This window comes from Vipera berus (genome assembly GCF_964194415.1).
Source record: "Vipera berus genome assembly, chromosome: 14".
Classification (NCBI taxonomy): Eukaryota; Metazoa; Chordata; class Lepidosauria; order Squamata; family Viperidae; genus Vipera; species Vipera berus.
The window spans coordinates 2668403-2691214 of NC_138217.1; the positions used below are offsets into that span (position 1 = coordinate 2668403).

General features: G+C 47.1%; 1 protein-coding gene across 2 annotated transcripts; it reads right to left on the reverse strand.

The window, feature by feature from the left end:
• Positions 1–2088: 2088 nt before the first annotated feature.
• Positions 2089–22137, reverse strand: MLEC (malectin). 2 transcript variants are annotated; one of them, XM_081339095.1, is made up of 5 exons: positions 21816–22137; positions 11133–11311; positions 10300–10476; positions 6930–6987; positions 2089–5230 (listed from the first exon to the last, which is right to left on the reverse strand). In XM_081339095.1, the coding sequence occupies exons 1-5, from the start codon at positions 22030–22032 to the stop codon at positions 5001–5003; spliced, it is 861 nt and encodes a 286-aa protein (XP_081195221.1). In that variant the 5' UTR covers positions 22033–22137; the 3' UTR covers positions 2089–5000. The 2 variants fall into 2 exon arrangements, with proteins under 2 accessions (XP_081195221.1, XP_081195222.1); XM_081339096.1 differs by lacking the exon at positions 21816–22137 and adding an exon at positions 15075–15134.
• Between the last annotated feature and the right edge of the window lie 675 nt (positions 22138–22812).

Here is a 22812-nt window from a genome sequence, read left to right on the forward strand (position 1 = left end):
AAAAAAAGAAAAACCAACAAAAAATTTTTAAAAAACAAAACAAGTAAATGTACCAAAAATGGGATGGAGGGAATAATTAATGCAGAACTCATTCATACCTATTTCACTTCCCCAGGGGAAAAAATCTTTTGCAAAGCCAATGTAGTCAGACAAAAGTCATATGTGCTTTTTACCCTTTGCCCAAGCTCAATATTAAATGTACACCTACACACATCCCATTAATAAAAAGAACCAATGAAAAATATTAAAGACACAAAGTAAAGGACTTGCACACACCACCCTGCTTCAGAATTATGTATTGAGTTTAAAGTTATGAATGGCAAACCAGCGTAAGGACAGATTCCACCCAGCCCTGGAAGCTTGTAACCTGGCAGCAAACACCTAGGCCAGGGGTAGGCAACCTTGGCTGTTTTATGACTCGTGGACTTCAAGTCCCAGAATTCCTGAGCCAGCACAGGAACTGAAGTCTGGGAGTTGAAGTCCATGAGTTATAAAAGATCCAAGGTTGCCTACCCCTAACCTAGGCTGTCCTAGGAGGCCATGTCAATGCCTCTCTAGCAAGCAGGGACACAAATAGAAAATATAAACATACACAACAGTACAATAAAGGGTGGGGGCCTCAATCTTTTGATAGCTGAGACTGCAGTCCTCAAAACCTGCATCTGCCTTGTTAGTAATAACAAGGATTATCTCCACTTAAAACTTTGATCGTGATTAGGTGACCTGACTCCTATTTGCTTAGGAAGTGAAGTTTAAGAGAGGGGAAAAAGGTCAGGCCCCCTCCCTGGGGGGATTCAAACATCTCTCAAGGCACCCCAAATAATTTCCCACACGTTTAACCAGGGAATGATCTCTTGGTTCAAGAAACCAAGCCAGGGACACACACAGCCCTGGTCAAATAACAACTTGGAAGCTAAGCACCATTCTCAGATCCCCGTGGAGCACGCTTTGGTGGGGGGAGGGGGGCAGCGCAAAGGAACACCTTCCTCGGCTCTTCTGCTTGGAAGAAAGCGGCATTAGGGGCTAAGCAGGCATTGTGTGCCACCAGCTAAGCTCCTGAAGGAAGACGGCATCCCGAGGCCCAGCAGATTTTTACCGCTGTGTTCTTTGGGGCTTTTCAAAAGTAAACTACACTCTACTCTGTTCTAGCGACCTGAAGGTCTTTAGGATAAACACAGTCCTGCACAGCAACAGCCCCAACTCTACCTTTGGCTTTGCAGCCAGGGAGGCCCAACCGTATGTTTACTTAGGCTTTCTTTTTGGCAAATTCCAACACCTGATCTTTCCAACTTATATGGGACGCCTACCATCCAACGGAATACCCAACTGATTCCAAGCAGAGCTTTACCTTTGGGATTCAGATGAGCCCCCACCCAATTCTCCAGCCAAAGGCATCTGAAGACCTTTCCCAAGGGTGCTCAAACAGCCTTTTTTTCGCTCTTCAAGGTATTTAATCGATGATATCTGATTCATGGGCTTCCTCTTCTGTGTTCTGAACGTCTAAATTGCTGCAGTGAAATAGGAGCATTTCTCAACACTATGTACCTGATGGGACCTCAGAAACTATAAAGCAGCCATTTGTTCCCCCTACTGGCTAAGGGAAAGGGCATTATATTTGTACAAGCAAGATGCAAATGTAGCTCAAAAAAAGGGGCAGCTGGATACCACCGTGCCCAACCACATAACTAAAGCATGCATCAGCATAAATGAACCCAGAACACTGACCCTTCTCACAACAGGCAGTGGTAAGCACCTTTTGGCATCTGGCAGGCAAAGCTTAAACTGCTATTCGCTTGAACCCTGGCCTGCAAGCAAGAGATCTCCAGCTTAGGCAGAAGAGCCGCAAGGACCACAGTCCCTAAACCAAGTTGCCAAGTTGACCCCCAGCCCTCTGAATCAAACTGTGCAGATCACAGCAGTCTTTACTATTTTTACAGATCCTAAAAGGGGTAGATGCCCCTCACAAACACAATCAGAGAGCTGTAAAAGCAAAATCTGTGGAGAACAGCTTCTGTTCTGAAGTTGAGATGTGCTTTGTGGAGGGCAACTCTGCAAGGATCTTGACAGATCGCCTGTTTTTTTTAAAAAAAACTTTCAGAGTATAGAGAAATGAAAGACGGAGCCCTGGCATGCGCTCATGGTGTTAAGGGTATCTCAGAGCAGGAAGTGAAGTGTAAAGGGTGACCTTCTCCACTTTCTGCAAGTGTATGGAGCATAGGGCTCCAAGGGCCCTTCTCGTGCAAAGTTTCCACAAAACAAAGTTCTATAAAAAAAAGACCTCTTGACATACAAAGCCTGCCAACTCATATCTGAAAAAGTGTAAAAGGCAGAGGCAACAAATACAGATTCAAATGCTGACTTTCCTGCAGTTTCCTTTAAGAAAACACCAGAATGTCTCGTCACACTCAACATATTCAAATTCTAAGGGAAAATTAGGGCCACGCACTCTGTATAAAAAACAGGGATAAAGCTGCTCTTTCTTTATTAGTGAATGACTGGAGCCAAACAAGTCTTATGATAAAAGTGAATTGCCCTTTTTACACTCCAAGACCCAGAAATGCAGAATTTCAGTTGTGTTAACTCTACCCACCCATAGCAGAAACAAACCCTCTCTTCCTTGAGGAATTTTGAGCTCTCTGAATTAGAGAAGATAACCGTAACAAGTACAATTGTTCAGGAAGGTAATCAGTAACTGTTAGCTTCCTCTGGCGCTGGAGAAAAAAGGGAATGGAAATGAGGTGGCAATAGCTCACTTGCTCTTCCTCCATCTTCAATTTGTTTGTGGAGGAAACACAGAGTTTTACAATCAAGTGGGACAAATTAGGGTATGAGTGAGGCAAGCAGTCTATATATTCCCTTCACTTGCAAAATATAAGTCAGTCCCTAAATAAACAGATACAAGGGCTTTCATTTAAAGATTTAAGGATTCAAAAAATGAACAAGATAAAAGCAGCCCCTTGCCTTCATGGCTACCTACCTGAGCTCACATAATATCTGTCTGCTTTGAAAAACGGATTCATCTGTTTGGACCTGCAACATCAATAGCTTCCAAATCGAATTCTTCCAAGTTGAAATTCGAAGAATATAGAACTTGGTGAAATTACTTCTGGGTCATGTGTGTGAGATAATGAAGGTGTGAAATTTCCCTAGCTGTTGCCTTTGCTATATTCTGCTAGCAGGTATCAACCATCTCACAGGGCATAACCCAGAAGTCACTTCACCAACGGCAGCCATGAAAATGGACACCCTACTACCAAATGTGGACTTCCATCAAACAAAGTTTACAGCCATGACCAGGAAGAGCAAAGGGGAGCTTTCAGACAGGACTCTTGCAAATCCCTGCCAGTATTTTCAGCCAAATGGGGTTTATTCTTAATAAATTGGGGGGGGGAATATTACCGTCCAGTAGAAATATATATAAATAAATAAAAAGAAAAGAATTTACTTTAGGGTGAGATGTCCAAAAGGAAGCTAAATCTGGTCAGGAAGACGATTTTCTGAGCCAGCTGGAGAAAGAGAGCAGCTGACTAAGTTTAATATGTTTACTAGCAGTATGAAAAGAAAAGGCAAACAGTCATTTCCCTGTTGAGATTATAGCTGGAAAGAAACTGGGCAAGTGCCTTAAACTTAAGCACACGGACTGGGAAAATGGGACAGATGATAGGAACAAAAATAGGGTGGCACATCCTGGGCGCAGCGGGGCTCAAGCACCATGAGCTGAATATCAACTGACTGATTGACAAGTGCAGCCGTCTTGCTCTGTGCGAAAAGGCCACGGAGGAAAATGTCTTCAACTCTGCCTTTCTTTTGCCCTGATTCCACTATATGATCATAGCAATGGAAAACCAGAAGGTCACATCAAGAGACAAGAGAGAAATATTCCTTAGATACCAGTAAATACTTAGGGAAGATAACAGCAGCAGTTTCTGTAGGTTATAGATACTCGAACAACCCTCCTGCCTTTGCTACAATACAATCTGTGCTCCACGGCAGGAAGCACCTTTTAAGGCCATTTCAGACTCTGCCCACAAAAAGAACTGAAAGGAATGGCCAGCGGGATCCCTTCAAAGGGCACGCCTCTCTTTCAAAAGTGGCCTTGAAGCTGAGCCTGAAAGAATGTAATGACCAAAGAAGCTCAAAGACAAACCCCTTTTGAGATTTCCTAGCTCTGGACCTCTTAAGCAGAAAAAAGGAGACGCCACCTTGGATTGTGGAAAGTCTCCAGGCACAAGAAAAATGGAAGGCCAACAAGGAAGCTTCCTACATGCCCACTGGAGTGCCAGCTTCTACCAGTCAACATTTTAGCCACCTAACGTGGAATGGGAAGAGGAGTTAAAAGTGGAATCGCAGCATTTGGGAGGATGGGATGGGGGAGAGAAACTAAAGTTACACCAGGGGGGATGAGAGCGACTTGCCAGAATTGTCATGACCAGGGAAAACACTTGCCTGAAAGTAAAATCTTCTCAGAACGCCTGGCAGAGCAGGTGACCTAGATTACCTGCTCAACCTGTCCCATAACCAAAAGCATGTTGACCGAAGATCAATCCGTAAAGGTGAGTCTCCTCATTCAGGGGAGAAAAGAAGTACCACGTGTTCAGCTGCAAATGTTCTAGCAGATGTCTACCCAACCCCCACCTCCACACCCGTGAATCCTTCCAGCGAGGCTGCTCAGTGGCCGCTTTCCTTTCCAGCCAACCTTTGGATCGCGTCTCTCTCTCCTCCCGCCCCTTTTGACGCCATCTTGCTGGTCACAGGATTCACTGCCCCAAAGATCCAGGTTCTGCTTCAAGACCTTTTGGACAGGAAAGGTGCCTGCTGCTGGACCACAGCTGGCCAAGACCCAAAGTTCTGCTGAGGGGGATGCAAACGCTCCCTTTATTGTACCTGCTGCTCCTTAACAAGCCATTATTTTCCTTAAATGTGGAGAAGCCAAGACTGACGCCACATTCGGCCCAACTCCTCCACCCTGGCTTGCAGACCACTGTGCTTGCTGTCTTTTTTCACAATCTGCAAAGGCAGAAGAGGGTTGGAATGAAGACGCCAAAGGCCACTAAGATTGGGAACATGAGGCTGCTGTTGTCCGAGGCATAGGGGTTTGGTGTGCGGGGGCCTGACTGGACCCGGTTTTTATTGGCCTGCTTTTTAGGGCTGGGCCCTTCTTCGTACTCCTCTTCATCTTCCTCCTCCTCTTTCTTCTCCAGGCCTGGGTGAGGCTGAAGCTTTGGAACATCTGTAGAAAGAAGAACAATGTCTACACCCTGGTGTAAAGCATAGAAGCAGTTTCCTTAACCCTAAACCATTACGATTCAAAGCTGTAGGTAAGATGCTTAATGCACATACAAAACCTTATCCAGGCCAATGTGGAATCACACCAAGACTACACATGAACATGTTGGCCTCTCCGTAAAATGCAACAGGTTAGCATTTTCAGCCCATTACAAACTCCCCATTTTTTTCCTGGAAGGCAAGACTGGGGCAGCAGCCTAGGGCACAGAGAAACCTGACCCCATGTGCCCCTACTCCCTTCCATTTCCTGTGGATGTTCCCAACGGTCAAGTGGGCTGACGCTGGGTCAGGACAGCCAGAGTACCTGCAGCCAGACCCCTGCCCACGTGATCTCCTCTACAACCCAAAATAGATCAGCCGATTGGGAATGAGACCTCGACCCCCAGATGGCAACCTCCAACTTCCCTGCTGCAGAAGTTCTCTGGCTAGCATGGCAACACATTCAGCTTGCCTACAGACTGTTCGTCTCCTGCAGCAGGACTTGACCGCAGCTGGAAAAACTTAGTAAAATTGTTGCAGGTAAGGCGAGTTCCTTTCTGCTCAACTGGACTAAGAATACAGGCTTACATCCACCTCTTCAGCCAGAAGGCTCGAGACATTTTCCTTACTCCTGTGGGAAAACCTTTCCTTAGGTGACATGCACTGGCTGAGCTTAGTTTGCTAAACAGTGTACTAAGAAGAAAAAAAAACTTTCCACTGGCCGGAAACACAGGCAAAAGGAAGAACAACACGTAGCAGTTACAAAGGAAAAGTTAATGTTTAAGCCCTTAAAACCTAGAACCATTTCCGACGCTATTTTTTTTTTAGCAGCGTGGGACTAATTCCTATCTTCTGGGGACCCTGAACGTATTGAAAGATAACTCCAGTTACTGTTATCAGAATTGTATTGTCACTCAGCCTACACTTGTGCCAGGTTTGCTCTCTTGGGACTGGGGGTGGAGACCAATCATTACTATTGGTAGCAATATGAAAATAATTCTTCTCTGTGGGAGCGCCAGCCCTATGGAACCAACTTCCCCTCGAGCTCCGGATGGCCCCGGATCTCCGGTCCTTTCGCCGCAGCCTTAAAACACTTCTTTTCCATCAGGCTGACCTGGACTGATGACAGGGATTTTAAAATGTTTTTTAATTTTTTTTTAAAATTTTTAACTACAATTTTAATTTATTCTATTGGGGCTGTTAATTTAATTCTTTTTCACTTTTCTATCGTTGTATTTTATTGTTGTTAGCTGCGCTGAGTCCTTCGGGAGATAGGGCGGCATATAAGTCCCAATAATAAATAAATAATAAATAAACAATTCAGCCCTTAAGTTTATCACTGATGTCAGACCATATGAAGAGATTACTTCATCTTTTCTTTTTCAGAACAGAGACTTCAAAAACAAATAACAATGACCAAATCTGTGTCTTAAAATCAGTTTTTCCATTTACACAACATTATTTCTCAGCTGTGCCCCGGTCTCGACAGAACTAAAGCCCTTCCTGCGGTGACAAATCCTATGTTTTAGCAATTTAGTTCGATATCACCGTCAGCTCCTTAAATTATTACGCTGCTGGGTGACCCAGAGCTGTCCTTTGGACAGGATCTCCGTCCTTTGCCTGGGTGTTCAAAGAAGAGAAGGGAAGAGAAAGGAATTACTCACCCTCCGTTCTTCCTGCCAGGACATACAGTGCACAGATTTTTGGATTATCATAGTACCCCTGTGGGAAGCAACAGAGAGTTGAATTCCTTCGTTATCATTTGTCTCTTTGGAAGAGCCAATTTCTAACAACTGTTCAGGTGTGGGGTTGCCCCTTAGGGCAGCTCTGTGGAAGGGTCCCCAGCTCAGGCTCTCAGTTGTTGTGGCCAGCCCACACAGTTACCCAGAGGTTTAGGATACTACAGGAAGAAAGTGAATTGGGATTCCAAGCCAGCTGCCTGTTGCACTTTTTAAAGTATGTGTAGTGACCATTTGAAGTTACAATGGCACCAGTGGTGGGATTCAGCTGGTTCGCACCACTTCGGCAGAACCAGAAGCTAATTCTTTGGTGCCCAGGCCCAGAATGGACTTCCAGAAGCGGCATCCACACAGAGAACCGGTTGTGCACGTATTTGATGGCAGTGGAAAAAAGTGACTTATGACTGGTATATGCACACTGAGAGCTTCTGGACCAGAGACAACTTCCTTGTGTGCCCAATCACACTTGGCCAACAAAGGATCCTATTCTGTTCTATTCTATTTTCACCCTTACGACGACTGCGGCATGCCTGTGGTCAGGTGGTCAAAATACAGGCACCTGGCAACTGGCATGCATTCATGGCAGCCGCACTGTCCCAGGGTCTTGTGATCATCATGTCTAGCCTTCCCATCCAACAAAGTCAATGGGGGAAGCTAGATTAGCTTAATGACCGTAGGATTCACTTAACAACTCTGGCAAAAAGGTTGTAAAGCAGGACAAAATACACTTTCCTTTGCTTAGCAACAGAAACTTTGGGCTCAACTGTGGTCATAAACCGAGGGCCACCTGTACCAAACTGACCTCCCAGGCTTCCCTCAGGCCAAGCCTGCAAATATTTCACCCTCCATTTTACTAAAGGATACTGGTTGCAGCAAAGTCAGGCTAGAACTAAGTTTCCCGTGCAGCCCTCCCCACATGACCAGTCCTCAGCTTGGGGGTTTCGAGAATGCTGAGATGTTTGGCGTCATCCACTCTCTTTCTCAGGGTGCCTGAGCTTTTCTGTTCTTCGTCATCTCCCCCCTGCCTAATTCCTATCACACACACATACCTGTCTATTGCCCATTTGTTCTCCCCCATGGCCCGCCTCCCTCCTAGCCTTTGACAGAAGAATGCCAGCGAGGCACCAACTGAAAATGGCAGACTTGACAGAATCTGTGAAGACACACATCAGGGCTGCTATTCTGCTTCTAGTTTTGCATCACATCTTGCCAGCTTGAGATTAGTGTATGTGCGGGGGGAAGGATAGGAATGTGGGTGGACAAAGACAAGGGGGTTGGGATGAAGCCATGCCAGCCCCGACAGTGAGTTGCACCAATCCAGCACAAGGTTAGCCCAAAGAATTCGGAGATGGAGGAGGCCGAACCCAGGGTCCGTTTCCTAAACAATCTGAGAACTTCTAATTGGACATTGATTGATAACAGGGAGTGGCCAGGGGAACGTAATTGCATCTTTTTCGTGCCAAGCTATGTCTGTAATCACTCTGTTCTTAGTGTACTCTTGGAAAAAACAATGAGCCAGGAGTCTTTCTTTGCTAATTAACTTAAGTGGGATGGATGACAACACCATATTTTGGAAATGGAGTGCCCACAATATTTTGGAAGCAGAAGTGATGGGTACCAAGTGCTTGATTTCCACAAGTAAACCTGCCTAGAAATGACTATATTAAGATCACATATTGTTGTGACTCAGGGCCAGCCTGTGGGTCCGGCAGCCGGCTCAGATGTCTCGGATGACTCAGATGAGGGGGAGGAGGAGGGTGTGGAAGACGAACTGGTTGATGATGGCTTGGAGGCTTCGCAGAGCCCCCAGCCGGGGCCCTCTTCTCAGCTGCGTGAGCCCGATAGTGCGGAGGATGATGACCCACAGCTGGCCCTGTTCAAGGACGCCCGACGCAGGAGGCAGTCGAGCAGGACCAAACAGAGAAAGGCTGTGGGACTCCTCGGAAGGAGGCACAGGGAGGCCACGCCCTGAACTCTAAATAAAAGGAGTGTTTGGGGAAGGGCTGGTTGCTGAAAGCAACCCTTCCGTTTGAGGATTCAAGTTCCAGTGTTTTTGTTTCTTGTTCTGTTGTTTGTGTAATAAATCTTGGCAGACGCTTTGCAGCCTCAGACGCTCTCCAGTCTCTACTGTTTGAACAGGGGTTTGCCTTATTGCAAGGCCGGTAGCAGGCTGGTTCAGAACACATATCATATATTATCTGATTATCCACACAGGAGAGGGAAGACGCTTCAGACTTTCAATCTGAATTTGGAAGATTTGCTGGTAAAATATTCAATCTCCAAAAAAGAGTTTTGAATTATTTTTAAAACTGAGTATGAATGGTCTGAAAAATCACAGCCCTGACACAGCCGAGGAGCAGGGCCATCAGTGACAGCAGACGCACATCATTAAGGCACCCATGTCTACAAAGACGCTTGTTACTCTGGCCCGAAGGCAGCATCTGCACCGCAGAAGCAAAGTTCCGCCCTTCCCCTTCATAGCTGAAGAAAACTCTGTACAGGTAGTCCTTGACTTACAACCACCATTGAGCCAAAAGTATGTTGCTAAGTGAGAAATTTGTTAAGTGAATTTCGCCCCATTTTTTTAAAAAATCCCATTTATATCCCGCCCTTCTCTGAAGACTCAGGGCGGCTTACAAGCTTAGCAGTAGCCTTCATTCTATGTATATGCCTGCTTATTAGGGCTTTCACACACACCCCAAGCGGCATTATTACAAAGTCAGCTTATTGCCCCCAACAATCTGGGTCCTCATTTTACCTACCTCGGAAGGATGGAAGGCTGAGTCAACCTTGAGCCTGGTGGGACTCGAACCTGCACTAATTGCAGGCAGCTGGTGTTACTTAAGGAGGCATTAGCCCACTGCTCCACCAAGGCAAACCTTTCTTGCCACATTTGCTAAGTGAATCTCTGCAGTTGTTATGTTAGGACTATGGTGGTTAAGCGAACCTGCCTTTGCTTGTCAGGCCGCAAAAGGTCATCACGTGACCCCAGGACACTGCAACCATCAAAAATAGGAGTCAACTGTGAGGCACCCGAATGTAAATCATGTGACCGTGGGGTCATAAGTATGAGAAATGGTCCCAAGACACTTTTTCCAGTGCTTTTTAAATTTCAAACGATCACTAAGCGAGGACTCCCTGCCCCTTCCTCTTGAGGCGAGACTTGCTCCTGAATGAAACAGACATGCGGTTCCTTAGGCTCCTCTGCCCGCACAGGAGAGTGGCAGGGCCCGTCTTCTGAAGGGGGAAAAGTGCTTAGCAAATTTGCTTCAGGGCAGCTGGTTTTTTTTTTTACCTTGACAAACTCAATGTTCAGCTTTCCTGTGAAGGTAGAAACTTCTCCTTGCACACTCAGCTTCCCCTTCTTGATGCTGATGGGGATAATCTCATCGTGGGCAGTGCTGTGTCCCACTCTGTCAAAGATGTCCAAGTCCTTCACCACTATGTGGCCGTTCAAACGCACATCAAAAACCTGTGTGTTGAAAAGAAGACAGAATTGCTATCAGCACGTAGGAAAACGGGCCCAGCCCAGCCCAGGCAAGTTTTCAAGCTACTCAAAATTCTTCTTGGGAAGAATGGAACTGCCACCCATCTACACTCTTTGACGAGGAATCCTGCCTAACTCAGGCCACCGTGAGTTGTTTTCAATAAATGTTGCACCAAGAGAAATATTATTTTATTAATGCTGTGCCTCATCTTGAGATGATGCCAACATCTGGAGCGGCTTATTGGACAAAACGGTGTACCCAGTCACTGGTAAAATAAACCAGACAAGTTACCTTTAGATATACAGTCAAAAGTAATGTTTAAGGTTGTTCCCCCTCCACAGTCCTGGGGAAAACGTCAAGGATGGTAGCCCAATTCACACCCTTTGGGATGCACCCTCCAGCTCCACCAACCTTTAGCTCAGGGACGTCAAACTGCCAGCCCGTGGGCCGGATGCGTCATGCCAAAACCACGCCCACCCCAGCTCTGGCAATGGGGGAAAAGTCGCGACACGTCATGTGACATGGCAAGTTTGACACCCCTGCTTTAGCTGATGCCTTTCAAGTGGCGCTTTTGTTCATTCACAAAAAAGGCCCAACTGCTTCTAGGAACCCCTCCCAGGAGCCCCCCCCCTTTTTTTACCTTCTGCTGCGACTGTGCAAAATAGACTTCAGCGAACTTCAGCACAAGGACGTAATCGCCCTCTTCCTTGATCGGGACCTCGTAACCAAATGTTTCCTCATTGTAGCGTTCCGTTTGGTAGAGAATTTGATCCTCGGGGTTGGATCGCAAGATTGGCAATTTCATGCCATAGTCGGAAGCTGTATTCCAAGAAATAAATATTTTTTCTAAGCATAATGCAGTTTTCCTTTGCCCCTGTGAATGCGACACCCACATTTAAGGGTTTAGCTTCCCCTTCCCTCCACTAGACCTCAAGGCACGGGTGTCCCAGCTTTCGGCTTGCTTGGGCCACATTAAGCCTCTTGGGCTGCATACAGTGTAAACTGTAAAGTACAGTTAATGCATATAAATAACAAACTTCCTTTTTAAGTTTTTTATACAAGCTCACGGAGCCGCATTACTAGCTGTTCAGGGCTTCATGCGACTTGTAGGTTGGACTCACCTGCAAAGCTTAAGGAAACAATACACGCACAGAGGCTACAAATACACAGAGCGAACTTGAAAGGCCCCTGCAGGCTCCAACCGAGCGGGCCACAAGGTATCCCAAGAGTTCTGCCAGGGACATCTGGTTTACGATGGCTCAGAATCTACTGGCCTATTTCCCAGTGCTATGTGGCAGATCAACGGGGACTTCTGGTAGCTTAACAAAAACAGAGTGAGCGTTTTCTTCCCTCCTAAATTAAGCTGCTAAATCAAGAACTCTTTGACAAGACCAGGAAGTGATTGGTGGGGAGGGAGCTTCAAACTCTGGTACAGTACTGAAAACAAAATCCCGTGCCGAGTACATCTTTAGCTGCATCTTTCTCAGGGATGCTAACTCCATGTTTGTGAGCTACCACTTTCCCCCAGGATCCAGCCGGTGGATCTTGGAATGGTAACCAATAAATAAAAAGCTTTCGGCTCTGCTCCATATTGGGATGTCATCTCTGGATAAGAGGCAGCTATGCTTCTCTCTTGCAATGCAAGGCGTTACATCTTTCTGGTTACAAAACTAAGATCCTGAATTAGTAATACAGGCAGTCCTTGAGTTACAACCACTCACTTGGTAACTGTTCAAAGTTACGACGGGCATCCCTAAAGTTACTTACAAGCCAGATCTGAAGTTCCGACACCTGCAGTCACATAATGCTATTCTTGGGTGCTCAGCCACCCCCACCCTCATTCACAGCTCACCTGTGGTCACGTCACTGCGATTTAGGTTTTATGCTGATACCCAGCATTATTTCTGGTTTCCGGCAAACAAAGTCCACTGCAGTCAATGGATTCGCTTAGTGTCCATAGGTCTGCTTAATGAGTGCAATGATTCTCTTAATGACTGCCGCAAAAAAGATTGCAAAATTGGGCAGTCGCATAATGACCCACTAATGATTGGCAAGATTTATGACTGTCATTTATACGGTCATAAATCAAGTACTACCTGTACATTAGTAGCAGGCTATGTATTTTCAAACCACTTTGATACTGTAATTCCCTTCATTAGGCTATTTCCATTTTAAGGGTTTATGTTATGCTTTCTTATGGTTTATGCATTCCATGGTTTAAATTCTAAGATGAGAACTTCTCAAGAGTTCTTTTGACAGATGGACAGAACAGATCTGCAAGGAAGCCCTGCCATTTTACTGCATCTGCTGCATCCTTGGGGGGGTTAGCTCTCCTCCCTCTTTTGTCCTGCATGTGGGAGGGAGGAGAAGGGAGCCACAAAATAACAAAAGGAACTTCAGCCACCCATGGCCCAGAAGACAATGAAGAAATAATGTTAGACTGAGTAAAGGTTATGACTTTATGACAAAATGTCTAACCTCAGCCTTATTACAGCCAAGCAGAAGCCTTCAATTAGCTATTTTTGGCATAAAAATAGTTGCAGTTCCTGTGAGAAATGATAAGTACATTCAGTAACTCAGTAACAGAAGTTGTGTCTCCTTTGCGTGGACTTCTGCTAAAGGCAAATCATTCCACGTAGGCCCCCATTTGGGATGCTTAAAGCCCTCCTCCCTGAAAGAGCCCAGAATAAAGTCACGGCAAGATCCAAGAAGGTGCCAAGCAAAAGTTGAGTTCCTCTGTGTAAACTCTTAAGCAAGCCCTTTCCAGACACAGGGCTTTTTCCATGTAAGTGCCGGGGGGGTGTCCTTCCATTTTCCAACTTTTTTTTTAAAAAAATCTACAATTTAGCCATTCAAAGTTTAGAAACACAGCAAGAGTCTTTTCCCCCAGTAAGAACTAGCTGAAAAGAGAACCGGAGAATACAAGCCACAAACCAACCAGAAGCCCTGAAGCTAAATAGTTCCTCAAAGCAGCGGAAGAGAAGGCATGCGTGGAAAACCAATCTCCCTGTAACCCAGCACCCTGGCCTGCTCTTACAGACAGCAAAGCAAAGGGTGAAAGATCCCACACTCAGAGGAGGCACAAAACTTTATTCTTCTTCTTTTAGAAGCAAATGTGGATTAACTTGAAGACCGCAAGTGAAAAAGAACTCTACTAAAACATACACTGACGATTAAAGAAAAAGGAGACACAGAATGTTTTCAAATAGGGGATGTATTTTATCAATGGCTGGAAAAACAGGGTAGGGGTTTAATGTGTATTGTTAATTAAAACAAATGGACCCAGAAGATGTGTTGTTTACCAAGCACTTATGAATTGTAAATGTAGAAAGCTAATAAAATATTACATATAAAAAAAGAACAGCCACACCCTATAATCTGCCTAGCAACATAGGTTATAACTTTAACTGGGCAAGATTCTGTCTATGAGGCATAGGCAAATAAAGGATTAGATTCAATTCGGAAAGAAAAACTCCGCTAAAACAGCCATTCCATCATGGGGCTACGATGTCGATTGTGTTTATACCCCTCTCAAAATATTGTGGCGGTCAAAAGGGAGCTAGATTTGTGTTGTGTTGTATTTGACTGCGCAGATGTCTGAAACTATATCACGCAGTCCTTGACTCGCAATCATTGGTTACAACGGCACTGAAAAAGGTGACTTACAACTTGGTTCTCGTGCTTACAACCGTTGCGACATCCCTGTGGTCGCAAAATTCAGGCACTTGGCGACTGGCGTGTATTTAGGGTAGCTGCCACGTCCCAGGGCCACGTGAACAGCACCCGTAACTTCCCCAGCTAGCAAAGGGGGAAGCCGGACTTGCTTAACAGCCTGCCTGATTCACTTAGCAAGCGCAGCGATTTGCATCGCCTGGGCAAAACAGAAAGGTTGAAAAATCAGGCCTGGCTCACTTAACCACCTTCCTGCTTAGCTGTGGAAATACCGGTCCCCATTTTGTGGCCGTCAGCTGAGGACCAGCTGTATGGCTAGATCGTGGGGGTGTCATTTGGTGTCATTTGGAGAGGCCCTGTCAGGGCTGCCACTTGAACTTTGCATTTGCTGTCAGCCGGCCATGAGGGAGGGAGGGAGCCGGACAGGTGTTTGTGTGTGTGTGTGTGTGTGTGTGTTACCAACTCATCGTACCTTCCAGAGACAAAAGGTCTAAGGCAGGGCTCTGCAACCTTGACAACTTTAAGACCTGTGGACTTCAGCATAGCTGGCTGAGGAATTCTGGGAGCTGAAGACCACAAGCCTTAAAGTTGTCCAGGTTGCAGACCCCTGGCCTAAGGTCTGAGCCTGGGCATGGGAAGCAGCAGCTCACCCACCAGCCCGTTGAAGAGACTGTTCCCAAAACAATTAATTCAAATGTATTTGGACAATCGGGACCAGGGGAGGGGAGGGGAGGAGCTGGACAGGGGCAGTTAACCGGGAAATTTTAGCCTATGAACTTCTGGCTTTGCTATACCGTAATCCAGCTGGCTTTGACTAAAAGTGTACCTTTCACTGCAAATGGAGTTTCTTAAATAAAGGGCCAAGTCAGGGCAGGTCTGACAGGCACCTGCTTCAATTTAGCCGTAGTACCTGGATATCCTTATTCAGGGCAAAGTGTGCTGCCCAGCTTGGAAGTCATTCAGATTCAAGGAAAGAACACTTCACTCCCAGGCACCAATAAGAGAAGTTATTCAGCACTGAAGCCCGTGCTCTCCTGGCCTGGTTCTAGCTTCATCTGCCAAACGCGAGCAGCACAATCCTAGATTGCAATGAAAATGCAAATGGCTGATGAGCAGCTTCGTTTTAAGCAGGACTACAGGACTTTCATGTCGTTACAGTATCAGTTGATAAGAGAGCCTTTCCCATTAACCGTGAAGATGATCTCTGTTTTGATCTACAAAGCCACTCTTCCTTCTCACACACACACACACACACACGTATATGAGAACGTCTCTTCAAAAACAATGCAGCTTTTATAAGACACGGAGGTACGTCAGCCAAAAGCAATAGCTGGTTTATATTTATATTTAGGCATCAATTATTAGAAGATCAACAGCTTTAGCACTCATCACCGAAGGTTCTCTCGCCCACAGTAGAGGACGCAACATTCTCTACTTAAGAAGTTGCAAAACAGGATCTGAAGAATAGATAATAAGTAGGAGTTAAGCTTGCCGGACCTTCCTTGAGCCAAAAATTCTCAATACTGCAGCACGGTACAGATTAAAACAAAGTGTCCTGCAAGCATAAAGTTCCCAGTAAGAGAAATGGTTACTCTACTCATTTGGCAGATTCAGCCCTGGAATCCTCCTATGTGTCTGCCTGGCTTGTGCAATGAGAGGAATTGCAGTTTCTCAGCGCACTTGCCAAGACTCAGTAGAATCTGCCTAGAAACTCTTGCAAATAATTGGCTCTGGAAATATCTGAAAGCAGGGAGTCCTCTCATCTGTGATTCTGAATGCCTACATCTCTACCCACAATGCAGAAAGACACCCAAGCAGGTATGAAATCTAATGGAGGAGGAAGTTGATGTAAATCGTTATGAAGTGTGATGACTCTCCCTGGACACTTCCCCAGATACCTCTCCAGATGTAAAGTCGGGAGAAGATGAACCAGTTCCTGGCACATCAGGAGGGGAGTTGGTCGAGGGCTCTGAGCAGCTGTCTGAGGGGGATCTGGCTGAAGCACAGCTGCAGCAGGACAGGCCTGAGGCTTCAGGTGGGGAAAGCGTGCAGCTGCAGCCAGTCAGGGATGAGGAGGAGGAACAGCCCTCTGCACCTGATCCCAGAACCGTAGGGCAGAGAAAAGGCAGGTGCAGAGAAGGTCAGTCAGATTACTCACTGGGAGAAAGCCTTGCCCTTCTTGATGGGCTGCACCAGAAGCTGGCTATTTAACACAGCAGACAGATGGCACCGATGCTGGGAACAATGTGTTCATTCCCTAGCTGGTGGTTGTGATTCGTGCCTTGCTTTGGAATTGACACTGTGCCTTGACTTGGATCGTGCCTTGTGAACTCTGGACTTCTCTTGCCTCAAGAACCCTCTTTTATTGTGGATTTAATTTTGCCTGGTGGGTTTATCTTGTTTGGGAAACTTTCAAGTGCCTTGTGGACTCATTGGCCATTGCTCTGTGGTCTAGCATTGGCCTGCTTGTGGCTGGACTTAATTGGGACAGTTCTGGGGTTTTGGTGAAGGGAATTGCTGGGGAATATCAATAAACCCTGTAAACCACCATTACGTGTGTGTGTGTGAGCGAGCGGGACAGCACATGAAGTAATAAAAGCTATCCTCATGGTTGAGGATGACCTCTTCATCCAATAGCTTACAGCTAACACATTAAAACAATTTATAACAACATAAAGATTAAGGAACTTTTGTTGATTGTTTGGATTTGAATTGTAGAGTTCTTAAGGTAAGACCTACACTTACTTTTAAAACAAGGGAATGAAGGAAGGCTGTTCACCAGTGGATAGAGTGCAGGGCATGGAAGCAACTGCCCCCCCTCCCCCGGAATTCTGTGTCCAGTTCCGGCACCACCATCCAAGCAGGAGGTTGACAAACTGCAGCACACTGGCAGGACAGCTGTCAATGCGGTGAAGGCTCTGGAAACCAAATCTGGCAAAGACTGGATGAAGGAAGCGGGTATATTTAGCCTGCAGCACAGAAGGGAGTTAGCATAGCGCTCTTCAGAGATCTAAGGCCAGAACCAACAGACCGAAACGGGCAGATTCGGGTTAGATAGGATGGTAAAAGAGGTAACAGAGGAATGAGCTGTCTCGCGAAATGGTGCATTCCTTTCAGTGAAAGATGCTCAAACCGTAAAACTGTATTGAATCCGTCTCCAATGCCAGTAGCAGATAGCAAAGAAAGACTCCTGGCCATTTGTTTTGCCAAGAGTATAGTTTACTGAAGCTTAAGTGGTTACCAAGTAGTGAAGCTGAATCTGAGGTTTTCCCATGTAAACAATACAAAGTACATTTTCTTCTCTCCCCCCCCCCCGCCCCCATCTGCAAATGTCCAATCAGGGGCTCGTATATTGTTCAGGAAACAGGTTCTTGGTTCCCAGCTCTGCATGTCGATAGTTGACCTTGGCTGGCTGAAGCTTCTCACCCGGCTCAGTTGGGCTTCCATCCCCTCTTCTCCCTTACAGTCCAATCCCCCCCCCCGCCACTTTTGCTAATGTCAGGCTGTCAGCTCATGAAGCTTAGACAGCAGAGATACGTTCATACCACGATACACACATGTATAAAATAAATATAACTCCCATATTGATATTAAAAATGAACAGTATAAAAAGTCAACCCAACCAACCCCATTATATATTATTTTGGATTTAGATTGTAATAGACACCATCATTGGCTGGCCAGGATACAATTTTTAAGGCCCTCTTCCTTTCTCAACCAAACAGTGTTCTGAAATAGGTTGAGAAGACTTTTCTGGGTTTTAATTTGGAATCCAATGCAGAATGCCCACGAGTCCCTACTTGGCGTATGTGCACAGCTCGAGCCTCAGATGGCAGCTTTGCCTGGGCTTCCTCTCCAGAAAAGCTCAGCAGAAAAGCCTTGGCAAGCCCCACAGTCAATACTGTCTCCAGCTCAGGAGTATCTGAGAGAGGAAGGGAGCTGCAAAGCTCTGCTGACAGACCTGAAGGGCCCCAAGGCCATCTCTTTATTGGGACAGAGATGGCACTGTCACACGCAGCCTTCCCACCTGGTGGCATCTGAGGAAACGTGGCCAACCCGTGGCCTGAGCAAAACCCCTTCCACACCTCCTGGTCTATCCCGGGTACTTTGCACACTCATTGCACGACAGCGCTGAAGAGTTGCCATTTCCCCCCAGTTTTACTCTCTCTTTCACTACTCCAGATTACAAACCAAAGAAAAGTAGCACAGAAACGCAGGAAACAAAGCCACTGAATATTCCCTTTTCTCACAGCTAGAATCCCAGAAAACACACTGGACTTCCAAACCTTAATGCTAAAATGAGGCAGAGAGTGGGAAGCAAACTAAGGGCCTGCATACAGCTGCAGCAGTCAGCTGGGAAAGGCCATATTCGCCTGGGAAGAGGCAACTGGTATGGACTGTATAGTATACAACCAGATCTTCTCCCATAGCCTCCCTTTGCAAAAGTCAAACTCCTTAAGGGTTTGACCGAGATGAGACACAGACCGCAGGCACAAGATAGCAGAATATTGCAGCAAGCTTGAGCCTGAAACATTTTTATAGACTTGTGGCAAAGTCCAGATTTTGCAAGCCAAAGTTTCCCAACCTGGTAACTTTCAAATGTGCTGATACCTTAGATTACAGCAAACATAGAGAAGACAATCTAAATACTTGTGTGAGAGCTGAACATTGGAAGAATCTTTGTTTTGACATCAAAAGTGCAATCTGGGAATATAATGGCAACACAGAAAAGGTGAGACATGGAGGTTTGGTTTAATCTATCTCACATACTGATTGTTAATGAGAAATCTGGAATTTATTTAGCATAATTAAGTCTGATGATACCTCAGTTAGTTACATAGTCAGAAAATGTCTGCAGCATGATCAGAGAATCAAAATGTTAAAGGAACCTAAGACCACCGAATCCAACTTCCTATTCAGGACAGGAACCCAAATTAATACATCCCAAAAGACTAACTTTTGTTTCAATACATCCAGAGAAAGGAAGGCTTTCTTGGACTCAAATTTACGGTCAAACTGTTGTTACTCATGATAATTTTTTTCTAACATAATTCTTCCACATTCTTCCTATAATTTTTTTATTTTTATTTTATTTTAATTCCATTTATATCCCGCCCTTCTCCGAAGACTCAGGGCGGCTTACAAGCTTAGCAGTTTAAACACATTATTTCATGTCCCAGACCCTGATCCAAGACAACAAGATTGTGACCATCCTCCAGTATGGCCTCGTCTACTCAGCTTGGTCTAGTGATGAAGGCTTCCGGCTACAAACCAGGAGACCGTGAGTTTAAGTCCCTCCTTCGCCATGAAAGCCGACTGGGTGACTCTGGGCCAGTCCCTCTCTCTCAGTCCAACCCACCTCACAGGGCTGTTGTTGTGGGGAAAATAGGGGAGGAAGGAATGTTGGATATATTTGCCACCTTGAATTATTGGTAAAAATATTAAAGGCAGGATACCAACCAACATGACATAAATTACAGGTATTTGAAGAGAGCTCTATCTTCAGTCTTCCCTTCTGAAAGTTAATCCTCCAAGTTCCTGCAATGTCTCACTATGGGAATTATTTATTTTCATACTATTCCTCTAATGTACCATGATAGTTTTAAATTTTGCTTCTACCTTTTGGGATGTCAACAATCCCAACTATGTCTGTCAACCGCAAATCTGTTAAGCATTTGTCTTCTCTATGCAAAGGGTTAATAAACAGTAGTTTTTACAAACTACAGAGCCCAGGGCTGAAGAAACTTCCAACAGCCCCAGAAAGAATCTACAGTGCTTCAGTTTATGCAGCAAAATCACATCCCATATCTGTAAGACTACATATCCGGAAGACAACAGGCATTACTAAAGATTATGATCTGTTTTGCAAAACCACACAATCTACTAAGGTTTTACTCATCGACCCTTCTTCTCCTAGCAGTGAAAGTACTACTGGACATGTGCAAGCAGGAACTGCAGCATTGTGTCAAAAGTGTTGTCTCCTTCCAATATAACCCTCTAGAATTCCGTCAAGCTGCTTAACAATAACAGGCCTGGAAATGAGAATTGGGAAGATGCAGAGAGAGTTGAGCTAACCTTAGGAAGGAAACGATTGGAAGGAACCACTGGAGCACAAAGTGATGAAACTGTCAAGCAACTGTGCAATGGCTTAACGTTTTCCACTTTTCCCTAGCCCAGCACAGCCCAGAAGGAAAAAAAACACCACAATGTTCTTTCTACACAATGTAGAAACTATAAGCAGCCAAAATTATTGTAGCATTTTATAAGAGAAGGTGGTGGAAAAGAAGCAGCTTCTGGTTTACTAAAACCACAAAGAAGTTCCTTAAAGAGGCACCTGGAATTGGTGTGGTTATCTCTTTGAGCAGAAACCACAGCTATCTCCATCAGACCAACACATATGACAGGCTGTCCCCACCCCATCCAATGTGAATCAAAAGGAGAACAGACCAGACCGTATGCTCAACATTTGCAGTTTACCATTCATACAAGGACAGCAGATTATGACGACTTGTCAAAAGAATTCAGAAATTCTGGTTTGTCATTGGAGCCACAAAATCCAGCCACAAAAACCCAATATGGAAAGGGAGGGAAAGAAGGAGAACGAGAGAGATGACAAGGAGAACTGTAGAAACCAAGATGTTGGGAAATGGTGAAAAAAAGAGAAGTGGATCAGGGAGGGCAGCTCTGAAGAAAGAGAAGAGGCCACTGCAGTGAAGAGAAAGGGAAGGCCAGCAAGGTCAGAACTGGGTCTATTCCCCCCCCACACACACACACCCCTTCTGTATCTCAGCTGCAAAGAATCTTTCCCTGCTTGCATGCAGAGGATGCATTGAAATTCACACCAAGGCAGCAAGACAGAAGCCTCGTGTGAGATCAACCCATGATTTCCCTAGGGCAGAAGCAGAGAGGAGGAGGAGGAGGACAGAATCCACAAAAGGAAGAAAGAGGGCTGGGAGCTACCCTATGCATAGGAGTTGGGGTCCAACACACCTGGAAGCTCCAGAGCCTAGGAACGGACGTTCCGGGTAATGAGATCTGCATTACTCCTGGCCAATAACATCCACCTAACGCAGGGGTCTTCAAACCTGGCCCTTTTATGACTTGTGGACTTCAACTCCCAGAATTCCTCAGCCAGCTTTGCTGGCTGAGGAATTCTGGGAGTTGAAGTCCACAAGTCATAAAAGGGCCAAGTTTGAAGACCCCTGACCTAACGCCTCGGACTCATCCACCCACGTGGGCCATCCGTGCTCTTCCACACCAGCTCAGCACCCACAGCTCCAAGATCTGCAGTCGGGGCGAAGGGCCAATCCTTCCCCGACTGCCGCGCACTGCCCGTCCTGGGACGGCAGCCTCTGTGCAGGAGTGCAGAGCCGGGGGGGCTCCCCAGTCTACTTCCTCGGCCCCATCGCCCCTCTTCCCCCCGCTGAGCCCCGGCGGAGACGCGGAGGCCTCCCCGCCGGCAAGCCGCGCTGTCCAGCTCGGAGCCCGACCCTCCTCCCCAGTCTCCTCTCCCCGCCAACCGCTGCCACCGGAGGCCCAGATAGGCTGCCCCGACACATGGCGGCTCCACGTCGCCCGGCCGGCAGCCACGACTTCCGAGGCCGCCGCAGGTAGAGCAGCCCCGCGCCTGGAGGCTCCCCCTGGGGCTCACCTCGTCCCACCCGTCCCTCGAGGGGGTCCTTCCGGAAGTGGATGCCGTGGACGTCCACATGGGCCTCCCCGCCGGCGTTCACGGCCCAGACCACGCTCTCGGCCAGGCTGGCCCCGGCCAGGCTGCCCGGCGGCGGCTGCAGCGCCAGCAGCGCCAGCAGCGCCGCGGCCAAGAGCCAGGCGACGCGGAGCTGCGGCCCCCCGCCCGCGGCCACCATCTCCGGCTCCTTCCGCGCTGCCGCCTCAGCTCGGCGACGGCTCCGCCCCGCCGTTGCCGCCGCCGCCGCCGCCGCTCTCGCACATGCCTCCCGCCGCCTCAGCCGCAAGGGGGCATCCCACCGTGCTGGCCGTGCCGGCTACCCTGACGCCGGCCAATCGCCGCGCGGCTTCGCGGGGTCGCGCCGCCTGGTTGGCTGCTGGAAGCCCGCTATTTGCATATCGGCACGGCCGCCGGCCCATAGGTGCGCGGGCGAGGGGAGGGCAGCAAGGTACGTTGAGAGCGCAAGTAGACGAAGCCGATTGGGGGACCCTTTCGCCTATGGGCGACGCTTCCCGCCTTTCTGGGGGCGGAGCGCGGCCGTGGCCCGTTCCACGGCCACCCGATGGGGGTGCGAATATTCGCTTCTGTTTGCGCAGCCTCTGCTCTCTGCAACTTATTACCACAGAGAGAAGGGAAACGGAGGAACTGCGCTGTCTCTATTTAAGCCGGCAAACGTTTCCCTACATTTTCCCCGCCGGGATATCACCCGATCTAGTGGTAGAGCCCAAAGCAGGCTGTCCAATTAGAAAGCTACAGCGAGGCTCGAGCGCGGTGGATTGTGGAGTCGTGCTGGCAGGAAACCGGAAGTTTGATGCACGGGTGCTCAGAGGCCTGCTGTTGCCATGGCAACGCACGCCTGTCCTCGAGTAGCGGTCCCCTCGTGGCAACAGCGCTACGTTCGCGCTCCTGACTGAACCCGGGTTAACGTGGCATTCAAGTGAAGCATCTTATTGCTTCC

Excerpts from the sequence above, each read along its gene's own strand:
- MLEC (XM_081339095.1), bottom strand. The coding sequence starts at position 22,032 with ATGGTGGCCGCGGGCGGGGGGCCGCAGCTCCGCGTCGCCTGGCTCTTG. Across the intron at positions 10,477-11,132 it reads TTGCACAGTCGCAGCAGAAG|GTTTTTGATGTGCGTTTGAA; the intron begins GTAAAAAAAGGG and ends TTCAACACACAG. Across the intron at positions 6,988-10,299 it reads TGAACATTGAGTTTGTCAAG|GGGTACTATGATAATCCAAA; the intron begins GTAAAAAAAAAA and ends TGCTTCCCACAG.